General features: G+C 40.8%; 1 protein-coding gene across 4 annotated transcripts in view; it reads right to left on the bottom strand.

Annotated features, from left to right (window-relative positions):
• DCHS2 (dachsous cadherin-related 2) overlaps positions 1–20,378 on the bottom strand; it is a 155,248-nt gene that overhangs the window by 21,580 nt on the left and 113,290 nt on the right. For all 4 annotated transcript variants that reach the window (XM_061584519.1, XM_061584518.1, XM_061584521.1 and 1 more), the window contains 2 exons: positions 17,365–18,219; positions 7,518–7,628 (listed from right to left, as the gene is read on the bottom strand). In XM_061584519.1, the coding sequence (XP_061440503.1) occupies positions 7,518–7,628; positions 17,365–18,219 (966 nt within the window). The remainder of the gene's footprint in view (positions 1–7,517; positions 7,629–17,364; positions 18,220–20,378) is intronic.

The following is a 20,378-nucleotide window of genomic DNA, read 5'->3' as shown; positions in this document are numbered from 1 at the left end:
GGCTCCTGCTGTGAGGAAGGGTGGGATATAAATCAAATAATAAATAAGTAAATAAATTAAAATAGTGATGCATTTTACATAACAAATAACTAAACTGAGGTAAATAAATCTGCAAATGTCAGCAACACATGGACATTGATCTGAAGTTCTCTTTTGTAACCACTTTATATTATAGAACTAGAGTTTGTTCTCTCACTTCGATCACTCTCTAAATCAATGCACAGAAATGAAAACCATAACGGCAATTTGGCAAAAAACAATTTTTTTATTAAAAAAATCTTAATAAAAGTAGTCTAACCAACAATCTATATTAAAGTGGGACAGCATCTGTTTTTTATTAGCCCAACTCAAGCACTACAGCAACTAAAGAAAGGCTGGTGGAAGAGGTCCCGATGAGGGCTGGTGGCACACTCTTATCTTGATGAATCATTACTACCCCAGTAGCCAACATTTAGAAGGCAGGACAGCCCTACCCTTTTGCCACAAATATGTGTCTACACCACTATCACTGCAGTGGATATACTCTAGAATACTCTGTGACAGAGGATGTGCTTCAAAAGATTAATTAATTATTCACTGCCAGTTTTTCTACCATCTTTGTATATCACATGAACATTCTTTTCTGCATTACCCCTGCATCAAAGTTGCCTGATTGGCATCTGAAGAAAGCTCCTTATTTATTACATTTATATTACACCTTCATTCCAGTATGAACATAACATACAAAGGAGTGCCATCTTGGAACTGGACCAAACCTAGCACTGCTTAGCTTCAAACAAAACCACTGTACCATATGCTTTTAGACCATGCTTGAGAACCATGTGTCATGACTATTCTACAGCTACCAATGTCTGTTTCCCTGGAAACTCACTAACACCTAAAGCAAGATTTTTCTATTTGGCCTGGCTGTTAGGCCTAGCAGTCACAGAGGTGGTGAACGGTGGCCAGTACCACAGCAGTCTGCAGGTGACAAAAAGAACTGCACACTGATGGGAAAATACGCATTATGATTCAGTATTTTCACATCTTGCAAAGGGGTAGCCCTGGTAGTCTGTCAAAGCAAAAAACACTGAGTACTCCTGAGGCACATTAGAAACACTAACAAAAATATTGTCATTTATTAGCAATAAATCTCTTGGCCTTTAAGGTGCCACAAGTCACTTCGTTGTATATTAAAATCACAGATCATTGCTACCAGCAGGATTACCCCTTAATTGGAGCTATGCTCCAGGAATGTACATACTGGGGGGGGGGCAGGGGGGAGAGATGACTTTTGCTAGTTCTTCCCTCCCCCTTTGGAACAGTGTGGGAAGATGTAATGGGAGCTGCAAGGAAAAAAGAGAATTGGCAAAAGTTACTTCCTTCCTCTACTAGTGGGATTCCACCACCACCACCACCACTGGATCAAATGCCTCCTATGGACAGAAGGACTCTTCTGGTCTTCAGAAGGTGAAGTCTGGATCTAACCCCATTCATTTTTTATCTTTTTGTAAAAGCATTCAAAACTCCACCTTGCTGGAAACAGTGGTACTTGAACTGCATCTGGTTTATTTACAATTGTGTGTACATGACTTGAAGAGCTTTCGATCATTTAAATAAATAAATACTGATCCACGAGGTTTATATCCCACAAAAATAAAAGCCCTGCTGACAAACTACTTCCTGGGGCAATCAAATGGGGCTGTCACCGGTTTAAGTGCACAGAGAACTGGGACTGGGCACAGGCTTCTTAAATTAGGGGTGGGAAACCTTTCTACCTCCACACGAGAGATCCTTATCAGAATCAACCTCGTGGGCCAAATTTAACAGGTGGTGGGCATCCCCTTGTCAATCACATGATGCCACAAGATTGACAGGTAGGTTGCCCTGCGCACCTGTAAAAATCCCATGCGCCTGCTGCCATCAAGGGAAATTTTAAAATGCAGGCTTCTTTCTCTTGCTTCCCACAACTGCAGGGGCAGCAGTTGGTTGGGATGAAGGGGAGAAAGTCTCCCATTTGTGCCCCGCACCCCTTGCTAGCAGCAGTGGCGGCGGCAGCAGTGGGGGGGGAGAGAGAATGAAGGGGAGATGTTCTCCCCTCCCCCCCCTTGATGGCAGCAGTGGGGGTGGAAAAGAAAAGTAATGGGAATCCCTTTGCGATCTTTCCCGCACTTCTCCTTTCCACCCTGCTTTAAAACGGCGGCAGCAGAGGGGAGACAACAGGGGGATACTTTTTCCCTCTCCCCCCCACCAGCAGTGGCAGCAGGGGTAGGAAGAAGTGTGGGGAAGCCCTTGGCAATTCCCTGCCCCCGTGTCTCCTTTCCATTCCCCATGTCAGAGGTGCAAAAAGAAGCAGCTCCGCTACTCTTTTAAGGGAACAGGTGGTGGGCAGTGGTGACATGGCCGCTGCCATCACACCACCTACTGCTGAAAAGAGAAGTGCAAAGAGCCTTAATCTCCAATAGCCACTACTACTACTACTACTACTACTACGCTAGCTGAAGTGTAAGGGGAATGCAACTGCCTCACTGACTATCCTTTAAGATGAACAAAGGAATTCTGTGCCCTTGCCTCTCTCCCTACCCCCACCTGCCCTCACAAACCACTTGCATGGTAGGGGCTTCCCCATGCTGGATTGCAGGCACAGCAGTACCAAGAGTACTATGTCCTAGTCATAGGACTCTTTCTGGAAGGAAGGGCAGCATATAAATATAATTCATCATCATCAATATGGATTCAGTTATGTTTCTACTGTGCACAAGTCAGTACCTTGGTGCAACACAGTGTTCAAGACTTTACTGAACAGCAAAGTGCAGGACAAGGCTGTATGAGTGTAAATAGTGGCACTGAGCTCCCATCTCTGTAATCATGCCTCAAAATAGTTTGAAAGAATCATCCCAATTGAAATGGGTCTTTGGTTCGCTATGATTATTCCACCAGTATAAATACACACACAAATACACATGTATATAGCTTGACTCTTTTATTAACAATCCAATTTTTGAAAACATCTTATGTAAATGTTCCCAAATGTGTACTTGATTGAGATTAAATAAGACAGTCATGTTAATAAAATAATTGATTATTAAAAACATACTTGAGGTTTAACTAAGCAGTAGATCTCTTTCCACAGCCAGAAGGAAGTTATGTTTTCAGCAATCAGATGGTATTCATTTAGCACACAGCAACTTTACTCATAAAATCTAGCCTATGGATGGTTTATGTGAAAATCTTTTAAAAAGACATACTTTTATGTTTCGATGGATTTTCCACAAATATACAGAAAGTTTAGTGCCCTTTTCACATCAATATTTGTAACACTGTTGAAGTTAAATATGAAAAATACCACATTAAACTCTTTATGGAGTTGGATAATTAAAATTGATGTGAAGTTCAGAATCACTCTGCATGATTGATCACAACTGATGTCTAACGTATTTTATTTCTGAACACTTTAATGAAAAACAGTGAACTTAAACTACAAGTGTCAGTTGACTTATCAGGAATTCAGATCAGAAATCTAACAAGAATTTGGAGGGAGAAATGCCTCAATTAAATAGAATTCCACAAACTGTATTTTGGGGGGTTTTCTGTATAAAGCTATAAATGGCTTGGCCCCGAGAGAAAGAGAGAGAGAGAGTGCAAGGTATGCAATGTATTCTGATATACAAAAGATTTGAGTGAACAAGGGGTGGGGGCTAGAGTGGGTGGTTAAAGGGCAGCTAAATATGGTGCATGGTGTATACAACTACAGATGGGATGTTGCATGCTTATGGAAATAGGCTGCCTCTATTCTCATTGGGTCTACAGGAGGAAGAAGGAAGGGTGGTGTATATCATTATTATTTATTAAATTTATATCACACCCTTCCTCTCAGTAAGAGCACAGGGCAGCAAATAAAAACACTAAACACTCTAAAACATAATAAAAACAGAATTTAAGAAATCTTTAAAACATATTAAAAACATCTTTTAAAAAAACTTTAAAAATATCTTAAAAAGCAATTCCAACAAAGATGCAGACTGGGATAAGGTCTCAACTTAAAAGGCTTGTTGAAAGAGGAAGGGCTTCAATAGGCACCAAAAAGATAACAAAGATGGCACCTGTCTAATATTTAAGGGGAGGGAATTCCAAAGGGTAGGTGCCATTACACTAAAGGTCCGTTTCCTATGTTGTGCAGAACGGACCTCTGATAAGATGGTATCTGCAGCAGACCCTCACCTGCAGAGTACAGTGATCGACTGGGTATATAAGACAGTCTTTCAAGTATCCTGGTCCAAGCTGTATATCTTTTGCAATTTCTCTTTGCCCATCCCAATTTAAATTGTTGTTGGGTTGTATCTAGAGATCAGAGTATATCCACAGATGCCCAAGTTACTAGAAAACCTTTGAGCTGAGTAGCGAATGCTAAAATATGTTAACATCAGTCCCAGTATGAGATTGTGATTTGACATCGGTAATCCTACCTCCTAAAACGTTATCTATTGGTTAGGGGTGGGAGAAAATTTAAAGTTCACATTTAAAGGCAGATCTACCTAATTCACACTTCTGGAAAAAAGAAGAACTGAAACACAGCCATCCTTCGAAATGTGCACTTCCCCAAATTTTGCAGTGCAGTTCTCCAGCCAAATAATATGGACAAAAATGTATATATTGGGGTAAAGGGTCCATAAAATGCATATACTAGTGAAAATAACATATAGCAATGCATTATTTTGGTGGAAAGTTGCATTGCAAAAATACGTAAATTAGGCAAAATTGCATACCAATGTGCATATCAGAAGAAATTCACTCTAAAATGTTGGGTTTTTTTAGTTTTCAGATTGTTGCAGAGATGTGGAAAACTGAATTTAAAATTTGGAAAATGAGAAACTGAAAGAACTGAAACTGACCGATTCACCCATGGCTATCTCGTGGGATCTGTTCAAACTCCAGGGCTGGCTCTAAAGGGCGGCCAGGTCGGGCCCTGGCCGAGGGCCCTGTGGTCCACAGGGGCCCATGAAGGTCCCCTCGTTATGGTGAGAGAGCCGCAGATCACAGGGAGGGAGTTGCCCGCTCACTTGCTCATTTGCCGTCCCAAGGGCCCATCGTTATGGTGGGAGAGTAGCACTCCCCTTCTGCTGCAGGGTGCCATGGATCGCAGCAAGGGAGCTGCCCGCCCGCTTGCCAGCCCACCTGCACCCATTCACTTGCTATCTGCCCCTGCCGGCTCCCTTGCTCACCCTCCCCCCCATCGCTCAGCCTCCCCCCCCGCTCGCTCACCCGCCTGTCCGCTGTCCCGAGTGCCCTTCATTATGGTGGGGAAGTAGCGCTCCCCTTCAGCAGCAGGCTCCCTGCCGCGGATCGCAGGGAGAGAGCTGCTGGCCAGCCCACACATTCCCTCTCTCCCTGCCTCACTCTTCCGCCTGACCTCCCGCTCCTCCGCCTGCCTGGTAGGTAGGTGGGGTGTGCGTGCATGTGTGGGTGTGCCAGGGCCCAGGGCAGGCTGGTGCCCAAGGGCTCCAGCATGCCTGGGGCCGGCCCTGTCAATCTCGATAGGATGGCAATGGGTAGTCTGCTGGATCTTGACCAGCAGACTTATGAGAGGAGACACATAGGAAGAAGAGTGCTCAGACTTCCCAGGCACAACTTTTGTGAGAATGGAATGCAAGAGTCACTGCTGAGCAATGGAGGTTTATAAAAAGTTCAAAAATGTCACTGTCCATAATACGACAAACAGTTATATGAAGATATGGCAACAAATGTTTTCCTGAAGGAAATATAGTTTATTATATTGTTTGAGAGAATAAGAAATTATATCTGAAAATGTAATTCAAACAGACTTGGATGGGGAATTCTGGCTAAATAGCTTCAATGGAGAATAGTCAACCTGGAGGTTTCTGGTAGGGAAAATCAGCGACAGACAGGCAAGCTATACTCCTGGGCTTCATGGCTTGCAAATTCTGGGCTCAGTCCACAAAACTGTCTAGGTCCATCAGTACTGCTTCAGGACAAGAAAGTTTTGGAATAAAACAAGCATCCTATATTGTGCGGAATGGACCTTCTGGTAAGATGGTATCTGCAGGAGGCCCTCACTTGCAGGGTCACATTCAGAGACACATTTTCAAAGACAATTACTGGTACTGGTACAATAGTTGTTCTATCTACCTACACTGAAGATGGGGATTGAGCTCACAAGATTTGGTCAGAGAAAAGATCACGGATCTTCATTTCATTATGGGAATGGGGAAAAAAAGAAAAACAGAAAAAGGAGGAGAGGCAGAACAACAAGGAGGGAAGTCAACCCAAAGGCTTAAGAACAGGGAGGCAGCATGCCACCAAGGTCCCCCACAGTCTCATCCTCTTTTCTTTCTAGGAAACTATTCGATCTACTGATTTGCTATGGTGTTTGTGCTTTCACTCTACTTGGTTCCTTGATTCTAGAAGATATATATTACATGCATGTGTGAGTGCACATGCGCACGCGCACACACACACACACACACACTTGAAAAAGCAGATTTGCACCGCACAATTGAACTAATTAGGCAAAACAAGTAAGTATTTGCAACTTTGCTTGACTTGCATTTTGTTTTTAACTTACTGATTTATTTTGAGCAAACTGAATTTTCTGGGTATTCACTACAAGAGGTTTTTGCTGCTCAATATATCGCCTTTTTACTAGCAACTTCTTGGTAAACTCTGGTGACTTTTTTGCCTAGGGAATTGAATTTTTGCCTAAGTCATGGGTGGAGAGCCTGAGGGCCACATTCCTGCATTGGGAACTTCCCACGGGCTGTAGGTAGAACTGGGGCAAAAGTGGGTGGTGAACTGGATGCGGCTCTTACCTTTGTACAGTTGACTAAATTCCAGGCATCCCAAAGTCACAGGTCCCTACAGACCTCCATCCAGGCAACTAAGAGTCATTATCACAGATCCAGGATGTATTCTAGGCAGGCAAAAACATTTGAAGAATTGCAAAACAGGACCACTAAGGGGTGTGGCTTGGGGAGAGAACAAGACCAAGTGAAAGTCCTAAGGGTCACATGGAGGATGCCTAGAGGGCTGCATTTGGCCCCTGGACCTCAGGATCCTTATGCCTGGACCTAAGGAATAGAAAGGATGACATCTGGAGGCTAACAATTTTGGTAGTTATTAGATTACTAGTGTAGTAACATGAAGGGAAAAACCAAACCTCATTTTGGTGTCAAAGTTGGATAACTTCTGCAAACTGTTATGAAAATCTATTCTGACCGTTTTCTCATTTAGGTGAGAAAACAATGATACTGATCTCAATTTCATCACTAATATTACCATGGAAAAATGAATCAGGCCATGAATTTGTTTTGTAGAAAAGCAATCCTATGAAAGCTTGATTTTAGCAACACATCTTTGTTAAATTTAAAGGCCAAAAGCCAACTTCTACTGGCACTTAAATAAACTAACACTAACCACTGAGATAATGTTTATACAAAAGCAATCATAATTCAAGTGTAGAAAATATTTTACTAAAGCCTCAAATGGTTTTAGAACAGATGCAGATAGATAGGTTGATTTACCCATGATGGGATGGATGTCGAAAATATCTTCATGTTCACCGATGACTGTGTGTTTTAAATTCTTTCCCATCAAACTACGGTTGTAAGCAGCTACAGTGAAAACAGAGGTGCCTAGAAAAACAAGAATATTTTGCAGTGACTAAAACTTGGAAAGATTTTATCTTAACCAGTTATTAATTTATTCCATGTGAGGTCAAAGTTTAGCCATCCATCTCCTATCTAGAGGATTTTTGCAGTGTTTATATAGTCATATAATAACTACAGGTTATTATATTCTATTCTCTATAGTAGCTCTGTCAGCCTCACCAACCAGACAAACGTATTCATTAGATTATTTCTTAAACATAACCAATCCACATTTTGGCCATGTAAAGCTGGAGACAACAGGAGGAGAGCAACCAATGCTACAGAGGGCTTTGGGACTCACTCATTCTAAGACACAATAGAGCTTAAGAACATAAGAAGATCAGACCAAAAGCCTATCTAGTTCAGCATCCTGTTCTCACAGTGGCCAACCAAGTGCCCACAATCTTGATATGAGTGCAACAGCATGCTCTTCATTCATGATCCTCAGCAACTGATATTCAGAGGCGTATGGGCTCTGATTTTACTGGAGGTAACCATCATGACTAGTAGCCATTAATTTTTCATTACGGTAAAGCACTTGCAGGCTTTAGATAAGAGATGTTGCATTCTGAGTGGGCTCACACACCTATTCGTCCTAAACAGGCTGTGGGGAGAAGGGCCTTCTCCCTGACTTCCTTGTCCCAGCACTTTCCATTTCCTTTTTAGGATCTGAGTCTCTCCACTCATTTCTATTACTCATGATATAATTAATAGCCATGGATTTGCCTAATCCACCTTTAAAGGCATTCATGTTGGTGACCATCAGTAAATCTTGTGGAAGTGAAATCCATATTTTAACTGTGTGATGCATTAAGAACTTCATTTTGTCTGACCTGAATCTCCCAATCCTTGGAAAACCATTGGCTCTACAAAATCTTCTCTATCCACTTTCTCCACACTATGCATAATTTAATATACCTCTATCATGCCCCCCTTACTTTTTGTATAAACTAAGCCGCCTCACATTTTGTAACCTTTCCTCATTTCGTTTGTTCTGACTCTCTCTCTCTCTCTTAATACGTCCAAGCATTCACTGATGAAAGACAACTTGTAGAAACACATGATTACAGAAACAAATGAATACATGATGGCACAACCTAACGATCTGACAAAGCATATGGTCAGATAAGCACAAATAGGGTTGCCAGCTCTCCAGATTTCACCCGGAGACTCTGGATGTTTGGAGTCCTCTCCGGGTGAGTCGCCGTAATCTCCAGACTTTCAGCTTTTCACAAGATATAGACCCAAATGTCAGCTGCCCCCTCACCCCCTGCAATTTCTGTGAAATGATCTCTTAGCTGGGTGCTGGGTGAAGTCAGGGTTTTGATTGACAAGGCCTCCAGGCAGTACCTAGACCCTGTTGCAAAGGTAAAAACTGTTGTTATTTTCCTGTTTATCTGAAAAGCTCATAAATTGAGTAAGTATATAGGTTTCAGCAGTAACAAAAGTTATGCAGAAGTGAAACAAGTTTAACTTTTCCTGGTTTGTTAAAGAGGGCAGTGTTTTGAAAACCTTCCTAATATGAAGCTTTAATCCAATACTTGCTTTTCTGGGAGTAAAGCTGCAATGCTAATCCCACATACCTGGAGTAAACCCCATTAAATTCAATAGGACTTACTTTTGAGTAGACATGGTTAGGATTGTGCTGTAAATTAATGGGACTTTTGAATAAACATAGCAAAGGATTGTGTTTGTGTTGTAAATCTTTCTTTCCTCCTCCAATCATATTTTAAAGCAATTAGGCAGGGCTTACATAGGTATTACTGCTTTTATTATGTAGGAAACGAATACTGATTTTATTTTTTTAACAAAACTTCTGCGATTACCAACTGGTCTTGACAATAAACTATTATATGGGGTATATGTATTTTTACATCTGCAGTGTGTGTCTATATATGGAGTCTTCCCAACAACCCTGTGATATAGGGTTGGTGACTGGAAACCAAGGCGCTCACAACAAGAAATCCCCTTAAAATCCAATAACCACAAAAACAAGTATAAACAGTTGCAAAACAGCTTAAAGTGGCATCATTCTCAATTTTAGATTGGGTGAGTGAAATTCCTTATCACTTGCGGCTGCAGCTCTGTGCACGCTTCCCTGTTTGAGTAAGCGCCACTGAATACATTGGGACTTGCTTCTGAGTAAACAAAACATAGGATTGCACTACAAATAACTTTACAGGTTGTGTAAATAATAAATATCTTTGACAGTCATACTTATATAAATATTTCTTCATACTATGTTCCAATAGGTATCTGATTTCACACTATGGTTGTACGGTATTACTTCCTCTACATTTTAAGTGTGCCCTTCGTCCTTGGGGTGTTCATGGTTCCCCTCTGTTTTCATCCTGAGGGGCAGATTAGACTGAGAGATGGTGAGTAGTTAGCAGCAGAGGTGAGAATGAACAAAAGGAAGTAAAAGTGCTAGCAAACTATGCAGTGGCCTTTACAGAGTCCAGAAATCAAAATAAGGGAACGGCCATCTCGCAATGTGCTGGTGTTAATCCCCAACCATGACCAGATCATTTGAAAACCCAAATACAGGGTAAAATTTGGATGGAGTTCTAAATGAACTGGTCTTGCTTGTTTTCTTGCTTAAAATTCAGCTTGTTCTTCAATCAAAATATTATTTACTGTGACTAAGGATGCACTAGAATTCTGCTCAATTCTGATTTGGTACTGAATTTTCCATTAATTTGATTATTCTCTATTACTGTGGACCGTATTTTTATATAGCGATTCTCTGCTGCTTTTTTCAAAAATGGGTTTTTTTGAAAAAAGCCTCTAAAATATCAATATTAAGAATGATAATTTTATTTTCCTTTCATTTATTGATATTTTCTTTTAAAATATTGGTATTTCCTATTAAAAGATTGATATTAATATCAACATTTTTGCAAGGGAAAAAACAGATTGGTAAAACAGCTGCTAGTGGACAAAGAATGAACTCGAATTGATACTAGCCTGTTAGGTTGACAGACTGCTTTTGAACCGGCATTGGCCAATGGATCCCATCCCTAACCGCAACCCAATTTGCTTTGTTTTTTAGAGGAAATAAAATGTTTTTAACAGTACTACTAAGGAAAGGAAAAAGCCAAATAAACAAACTTTTTTAAAAAGAACAAACCAGAATACAGTCAGGTTTCAAAGAACCACAAAACAAAACTCATTGGCTTAGTTTCTTTCAAATGGAAGACCTCTGCTTCCATATACTGCATGGCAAACGCCTTTTGAAAATGAAGTATTTCAAAGTTAGTTTGTGATATGGCATTTGGGTGGAAAGGGGTGTTCAAGTTGGTCAAAGAAAAAAAGGCAAAAATTTCAGTGGGTTACTTTTTTTGGTGTTGCAAGAATTAGCCTCGAGATGTTTCACCAAGATTTGCACAGTTTGTTATTAACATCAAAGAGAGTATACTGTTGTTCACAGAGATCCTTAAATCCAGAAGAGAACTGATCTATCAGAGAAAAAGGCATGAAATAAACAATCATTCTGTTTGTAGCATAAGTAGAAAAAACAAACAAAACATGAGACATTATCCTAACAAAATACATCACGTTTAACTGTGATTAAGTTTAGAAAACAGTTACCAAGATAGATCTTTGTAAAGATTTCATCAAGATCTAACAAGATTAAAGCTATGAGAATTTTAGCCAGTTGTGAAGCCAATTTTGTAACATGGAAATTGATTTTAATCAATTATGATGGATTCAGGTTACTGTACAATGACCTTTTCCAAATGAGATTTTATTATATTACAGGAAACATTCTGTAAATACAAACAGACTTACATTTTGGGTCAAGAACATGCCGTCTCTGTAGTTTGGCTTGATGCTAATGCAAAAATCTTTATGCTTTATTTTTAAAAAACAGCAACGAAGAAATGTTAACCGCCTTGCTATTTGCTGCTAAGCTAGCCACATAAGCAACATCTATATAGAAACTATGCACAATGCTATTGCAAGGGCTCAGTTGCTTATGGGAAATTACTAACAGAAAACATGAATGATTTCAAGTTGTACTGAAATAAAAAATGTAGAACTTGCAAATGTGCAAAAGCAGAAATTAAACATTACACAAAATTAAACATGGGGTTCTGATTACTGATCAGAATTGCTGCAACTTCTTCCTCAAAAGTCTCACACTGTTATGTAATAGAAACCTCCTGACAAAAAGGCCTTTTGTCTTGTACAAACTATGCACACTGAACACATGCTGAAGTAGCAGAATAGCACTCACCTCCTTTCTTCCATGAATTAGTCACAATTTCAATATGTATATGCATAATATGCACCATTTATATCTCTTAGATTCAGCGTATGGCTGCATGACTGGGTGTGATTTTAGATGGTTACCTGCCATTTAGTTATTACAAGTGGGTCCCCACAATAAAATATTAAAAGTGTATCCCTAGTATTCATGCTGTTACCTGAGCCTGTGCTAGAGGGAGCTATTGCCTCTGGATCAAAATAATTCACTCTCTGTGGAGAGGTAGCACTCAAGAGCCCCTCACAAGGTGAAAGTGTGCCTTCTTGACAAGCTTTCCTCAGGAAAGCTGTAGTCCCCCTTGATGTCCCCTTCCCTGTCTCCTTCCCCATGTCCTCTGCTGCTGCTCATCCAGCCTTTTCCTCCCCTTCCACCTCTGCTCTTGGTTCTTGCTTTTCCTTCCCTCCCCTTACATCTTTCTCTACACCTCTTGAGCTTTGTCTTATCTGTCCTCTTCCACAGCTCTGTCCCAGCTACCAAGGTTGTGGAGTCAGTACATCAAACCTTTGACTCCAACTCCTCTATTTTTCTACTGTCTGACTCTGACTCCGACTCCTTCATAAATGACAAATGTATATTATTTTATTTATTTATTTATTTGATTTATATCCCACCCTTCCTCCCAGCAGAAGCCCAGGGCGGCAAACAGAAACGCTGAAAACACTTTAAGACATCATAAAAAGACCTTAAAATACATTAAAACAAAAAAATTAAATTATTCATTTTATTTTGAAGCCGGAGTCAGAGTCGGTACATTTCTACCGACTCCGACTCTGACTCCACCCAAAATTGCTTCTGACTCCACAACTCCAACTCTACAGCCCTGCCAGCTACATTAAAAATCTTGGATTTCTCTACTAAAAGTTTCTCTGGAGCTATTTAAAAATAGCTTCTCAATGTGAACCCAGAAACAATAATAGTTCTCTTTTATAGCTATGTGTCTTTTCCTCCATCCTCTTATGCTGTTTCCGCACTATTCTTCCTACTCCTCCCCCACCATGCTCCTTGCCTTCTCTCAGTTAACCTTTCCTGCCAGCTAATTGCTGGCACCTTTGAAGCATAGTAGGTGGCCACGACTATGCCCCTTCTTGTGTGGTGGCCACTTCCACCGGATTTAATCTCCTCTTCTCCCACTTTTCTTATGCAACTCACTCTCAATGTTCCACGGCTACTGAGCATGATGAGCCTTCCTTGGGCTGTTATTTGTATGTTGTTTTACTCTCTCAGGTTTGATTTTTAAAAATTTATTGTACTTTTTTTTGCAGGTACTTTGTTCTCCCAAGTATGATAATTACTTCCTTTTTGTTGTTGGTGCCCCCATTTTGGCTACAAAGCTGCCAGTGTTCTGGGATCAAGTTCAGCATTAACTTGAGTGGTGGCAAATTAAGGATGGGCAAATCGATCAATTTTGTTTTCTCTTAGTTTCTCATTTTCCCAGACTTTGCCAAATTTCCACATCAGTTTGCAATTTAAAGACAAAAAGTCATGAAAATTCATCAGCATTTTAGTGCAAATTTCTCTTAATATACAAATTCCTAACACACATTTTGGCAAAGCAATTTCCCCTAATATAACACATTTTTGTGTGTTATTTTCACAAATGCATGCGTTTTATGCTAGTATGTACATTTTTGTACACATTATTTGGCTGGATAATTCCACTGCAAAATTTGGAGAAGTGAGGATTTCAAAGGATGGTTGTGCTTCAGTTTTTGGATGGTTTCGGAAAGTGTGAATTAGATAGGTTTGTTTTCAAATGGAAACTGAACTGAATTTCTCCCCCATCCCTATGGTAAATGAATGGAAGTGGGCAGGGATGATACTGCTACCCCAGTGTGCAAATAGGCATAAAGAATGGTATTCCTGAATTGTTAACTTTCTGTCTCTTGGATGCCCATATTAATAATGGTACCAGTTAAAACAGAGCAAAGAAAATGTCTGGTCTAGTCAGAACTTCTAAATCCTATCCTGCAAACTGTCTCTCTCCAAGAGTCCAAGTTAAAACAGGCAAGCTCCCGCATTTCCACTCTAAATATTCCCTCCACGTGCTTTAATCAAAAGTATCCAAATTTATTCTTATTTATGTTTATTACTATTTAGCAGCAGACTGTTTCTATTCTCTTACCACAACCCCTTAGGGAATTTCCATAATGTCAAACTACACCCCTTACAAACCCATATTTGTAACAGACCATTTCAATAACAGATTAACTCATTGAATTTTAATAATCACATGCATATTTCCTAAGAGCCTTATTCAAAAGACCATGAAAGAGGGGGGAAATAATTTGTGTGAGAACGTGCTAGCATTAAACTTGGGAAAGCATCACCACACCCACCCACACAGATTCAAGAGTCACAAATGGCTGCGATCAAGCAAAAATAAGAAATTGAGAACCATAGTAATAGCATCCTGTTTCCTGATGAACAAACTCACAGACAATCTGCTGATTCAGGCAGGTAAGGGTATGGAGCAAATGTTGTGCTCAACTGAAGTAAACATACACAAATCAAAATGACTGCCTTGAAGAGAGGAAGTGAATTATAGTTGCAAACCAGAGATCATAAGGAGAGTTTTCACTGACTACTAGTTTTCTAGATGAGCAACAGCACTAGTTCCAATTAAAGCTGCGTAGACATGCTGTCAGTGGAAAGACACTGAGTAGACAAATAATTTTCCAAAGTGCAACAAATTACACAGCTATAGGCACCATGGAATTGTACCCTCTATCAACAAAGGTATTTAAACAAAATAACACACTATCTCCCCAGCCATTTTTGTTCATATGTACATCTACTGATCACAAAGGAATAATAAAAACTGATTGCATGATCTTTTCAGAGTTATGCAGCCTAATTTATTTCTGCTAAGAACATAAAAACCAACAACAAAAAATTCTATAAATACATTCAAAGCAGGAGACCATCTAGGGAGGCGATTGGACCCTTGGATGATAAGGGAGTCAAAGGTGTACTAAAGAACGATAAGGAGATTGCAGAGAAGCTAAATGAATTCTTTGCATCTGTCTTCACAGTGGAGGATATAGGGCAGATCCCTGAACCTGAACTAACATTTGCAGGAAGGGATTCTGAGGAACTGAGACAAATAGTGGTAACGAGAGAGGAAGTTCTAGGCTTAATGGACAACATAAAAACTGACAAATCACCGGGCCCGGATGGCATCCACCTGAGAGTTCTCAAAGAACTCAAAGGTGAAATTGCTGATCTGCTAACTAAAATATGTAACTTGTCCCTCGGGTCCTCCTCCGTGCCTGAGGACTAGAAAGTGGCAAATGTAACGCCAATCTTCAAAAAGGGATCCAGAGGGGATCCCGGAAATTACAGGCCAGTCAGCTTAACTTCTGTCCCTGGAAAACTGGTAGAAAGTATTAGTAAAGCTAGATTAACTAAGCACATAGAAGAACAAGCTTTGCTGAAGCAGAGCCAGCATGGCTTCTGCAAGGGAAAGTCCTGTCTCAGTAACCTATTAGAATTCTTTGAGAGTGTCAACAAGCCTATAGATAGAGGTGATCCAGTGGACATAGTGTACTTAGACTTTCAAAAAGCGTTCGACAAGGTACCTCACCAAAGACTTCTGAGGAAGCTTAGCAGTCATGGAATAAGAGGAGAGGTCCTCTTGTGGATAAGGAATTGGTTAAGAAGCAGAAAGCAGAGAGTAGGAATAAACGGACAGTTCTCCCAATGGAGGGCTGTAGAAAGTGGAGTCCCTCAAGGATCGGTATTGGGACCCGTACTTTTCAACTTGTTCATTAATGACCTAGAATTAGGAGTGAGCAGTGAAGTGGCCAAGTTTGCTGACGACACTAAATTGTTCAGGGTTGTTAAAACAAAAAGGGATTGCGAAGAGCTCCAAAAAGATCTCTCCAAACTGAGTGAATGGGCGGAAAAATGGCAAATGCAATTCAATATAAACAAGTGTAAAATTATGCATATTGGAGCAAAAAATCTTAATTTCACATATACGCTCATGGGGTCTGAACTGGCGGTGACCGACCAGGAGAGAGACCTCGGGGTTGTGGTGGACAGCACGATGAAAATGTCGACCCAGTGTGCAGCAGCTGTGAAAAAGGCAAATTCCATGCTAGCGATAATTAGGAAAGGTATTGAAAATAAAACAGCCGATATCATAATGCCGTTGTATAAATCTATGGTGCGGCCGCATTTGGAATACTGTGTACAGTTCTGGTCGCCTCATCTCAAAAAGGATATTATAGAGTTGGAAAAGGTTCAGAAGAGGGCAACCAGAATGATCAAGGGGATGGAGCAACTCCCTTATGAGGAAAGGTTGCAGCATTTGGGGCTTTTTAGTTTAGAGAAAAGGCGGGGCAGAGGAGACATGATAGAAGTGTATAAAATTATGCATGGCATTGAGAAAGTGGATAGAGAAAAGTTCTTCTCCCTCTCTCATAATGCTAGAACTCGTGGACATTCAAAGAAGCTGAATGTTGGAAGATTCAGGACAGACAAAAAGGAAGTACTTCTTTACACAGCGCATAGTTAAACTATGGAATTTGCTCCCACAAGATGCAGTAATGGCCACCAGCTTGGACGGCTTTAAAAGAAGATTAGACAAATTCATGGAGGACAGGGCTATCAATGGCTACTAGCCGTGATGGCTGTGCTGTGCCACCCTAGTCAGAGGCAGCATGCTTCTGAAAACCAGTTGCCGGAAGCCTCAGGAGGGGAGAATGTTCTTGCACTCGGGTCCTGCTTGCGGGCTTCCCCCAGGCACCTGGTTGGCCACTGTGAGAACAGGATGCTGGACTAGATGGGCCACTGGCCTGATCCAGCAGACTCTTCTTATGTTCTTATGACCTTGTTTACTTGAGGGCAACTCCCACCAAGATCTGTGGGGCTTGCTTCCAAGTAAGCATACTTAGGATTGAAGCCTGTGTCTAATTTACATGCTCCTTCATCTAGGCTGAACAGGAAGAACTTCTAACTGTGCAGTTCCTAGTACTTTCTAGAGCTGGAAATTATAGATTACAGTATGCATATATATGCAAGATTCACACAGGACAGAAATATATCAGTAACATATAAGTAACTGATGTGGGGTATATGCTCAGATATGTACCTGTACAACAATTAAAGTGTAACTCTGTCTGAGGAATCCAGCATGACACACAGCAAAAACATTTCAATCATCTTGCTGACTTCTGATATTACACATGATCAATGCTATCTAGGAGAAAAGTGGAGTTAAGTGGTAGAGTATATCATGGAGAATGCCCAAAGAAGGAAGCTCCGATCATGCTCCTTTCAAAACCCAAATTGATAGGTAGAAGTAATACCTACTTGCAAAAGAAATTCAGGCTCAAACACCAACTATTAACTCATTGCTGCATTTGCTGTAAGAGTTACCCCTGTGTTACCTCAGACAACACATTTTTGGCTGCAATATAAAAAGACAAATCATGACTAGGTACCCACCTATTGCACTATTTTCAGGAACCGTTGCTTTGTATTCAGTAAGGCTGAATGAAATCATCTCTGTCTGTGCTTCTGAGTAGATGGCCAAAAGAGCAGTAGCTGTTCTAGCTGGGAGCCCTTGATCAGAAGCCACTATCAGGTGTGTAATGCAACCTTCAAGAGGTAAAGGTTCTTGAAGAAAAATTTCTCCTGTGTTTGGGTCCATCTGAAACATAGATTCTGGCTTCACAAACCTAAAAGTCACAGCTCCATTTAGTCCTAGGTCTACATCATTGGCTCTCACAGTAGCTATTGTCAGATTTATAGGTGCCTGCGAGGGTATATGAGCTATGACAGGGTTCTGCAGGAAAAAAGGACTATTGTCGTTGACATCCTCAATATGCACAATAACTGTAACACTCGTGCTTCTTGGTCCCAGGATGCCAGAGTCTGTTGCCAAAGCCTTAAATACATATTGAGGTTTTCTCTCCCGGTCCAGCAGTTTCGTAGTAAATATCACACCAGTAATCCTATCAATGGTAAATGCTCCAAGCATGTCCTCAGTCAGAGAGTATGTGACCTCTCCATTTGGACCCTCATCTGCATCTGCTGCAAAAAGTTCAAGAACTGCTGACCCTTCTTCAAGATCTTCTCTCACAGATGTTTGATAATGGTTCCTTGCAAACAAGGGACTGTTGTCATTTTCATCCAGGACTGTGATATGCAGTTGGGTCACAGAGCTTCTTGGTGGGCTGCCCAAGTCGAAACACTCAATAACCAGGGTAAAGTTGCTGACAATTTCTCGATCTAAGCTGCAGGTGGTGAAGAGGTCTCCTGAAGTTTTGTGCAATGCAAAATATCCTCTGACATTTCCACCTTTAAAATAGAGTAAACATTAAAAAAATGAACACACTAGCTGACCGCTCTCTTTATAGGATCACTCTGTTAACCGCAACAACACAATCCACTTGATAGCAATGTTTTTGTACCTGTGGTCCATAGGTATGCTTTCCCAACTTTCATGAGACCTAAAGCCTGCATTTCATTTAAATCAGCGGATGGTAGTGACAGTAAATCCAAAGCATCATCTCAATTTACACAGCAGCTATTCTGCCAGATGTCCTCTTCAAATCAAACTTGTAAAATCTATATTGCTCCTGAATAAGGTACTCTTTCTGCCAGCTTCAGTTACACACTGGAATCTACAAAAATGGTTAATGAAAAGAGGTATTTTGGCTTCTTCCCCTCTACAAGATGATATGTGAAAGCAAAGTTTTATAGCATTGCCTGTAGAAATTGAATGAATTTTAGAGCAAGAAATTGTGAAGGAATATAAAATAATATTTTTATCAATAAACACAGCACGTGGCTTTACATCAGGTCAGACTATTTACCCATCTTGTCTAGTACTTTCTATCCCAATTGGGAAAAACTTCCAGAGTCTGAAGGAAGGGCTTTCACATCACCTGCTATCGGATCCTTTTAACTGGAGATGCCAGGGACTGAACCTTGGAATTCTTCCACGCACTCTACCTCTGAGCTATGGTCCCAAAGCAGTCAGTTCTCAAACTAACATAGAAACCACTCAAGAGACACAAAATCCCAAGGACCAAGAGTAAACAAAGCCACACATTTGGTTGCAATTCTTATCAGTGGCAGGTGACAGAAATATATAATCTGGAATAATGAAATGTGTATGGACTACCGCTCTGCACCAATATCTCTTTGGGCCTGTGTTTGACAAAAAGGTCAACATGAAAAAAAGTGATCTAACTCAGAATATTCCTAAATGTGATGAAAGCCTCCAGTTTCAGTGATTCAAATTTAATTAAGTTTTCACAGAGAGGGCTTTAAGAGCACATGGTGAAATTTATTTTATTTTATCAGATTTTTAGACCACCCTTCATCACACACAGTGATCCAATAAACATACAGCAGAAAACAACAGTGAAATACAGTAGTTACAAACCAAACAGCAGTGCAGAAGAAACCTGAAGCATTAGGCAACATCAACTAAATTCCTCCAAAGGCCCAGGAAATTTTTTTTTAAAGTTGGCAATGGAAGCCCAATAAAGTTGTCACCATCCATGCATACCAGGAAAAGGAAATTCCTCAGTCAGAGTGCCACAACAGAGAAGGTCCTGTCCCGCATTACCTTACAGTAAACCATGTTTGCTGGCCCAGCAACAGGATGAATTCCCCTCCCACCTGCTGGATCTAGATCAGTTGGTATGGAAGAAGGCACTGACAAAGTATGGGCCCCAAGTCACACAGGACTTTCAAAGTTAATACTAACACCTTAGATTGAGCCCAGTAGCATATAGGCAATCAGTGCAGATCCCACAAAATAGGTATTATATGATAGCATGCAGAGGTACCAGTCAGTATTTGGTGGCAGCATTCTATACTAGCCAAAATTTCTAGAGCATCTTGAAAGTAAGTGGAACGTGAAGCACATTACAATAGTCTAAATGTGAGATTACAAATGGCATGGCTATCCTGATCCAGGAAAGCAGCAGCTGGTGCACAGCTGTAGCTAGTAATAGGCACTCCTGACAGCAGAGACCATCTGGGTCTCCAGTGACAGTGCTAGATCCAGGAGTACACCCAGACTACAAACTTGCTCCTTCAGAAGGAATGCAATTCTGACAAGAACAGGCCACCTACCCAATTCCTAGATATGAGAACAGCCCACCAGCAGTGGCTTCCTCTGGTCAGGATTCTGCTTTAGTTTGTTGGCCCTTTTTAAGCCCATTACTGCTTTCGGCCACCAGTTCAGCATTGACATGGCTTCATCCAGTTCAGATGAAACTGAGAAATAGAGCTGGGCTGTCATTCGCAGATTGCTGACACTGCACTCCAAGACCCCCACATCACCACACCCGGCAGTTTCATATAGATATGCACTGGAGACAGAATAGAATCCTGAGGGATCCCACAGCACAATTGCCAAGGTGCTGATTAGAAATATCCTAGTGCTGCTTTCTGGAAATGGCCCTGCAGGTAGGAGGAGAACTACCATTACACGGTGCCTC

The sequence above is a fragment of the Rhineura floridana genome, chromosome 9 (genome assembly GCF_030035675.1).
Source record: "Rhineura floridana isolate rRhiFlo1 chromosome 9, rRhiFlo1.hap2, whole genome shotgun sequence".
Lineage (NCBI taxonomy): Eukaryota > Metazoa > Chordata > Lepidosauria > Squamata > Rhineuridae > Rhineura > Rhineura floridana.
Note: the sequence above shows the minus strand (reverse complement) of the source record. Positions and strands in the feature narration are given on the sequence as shown.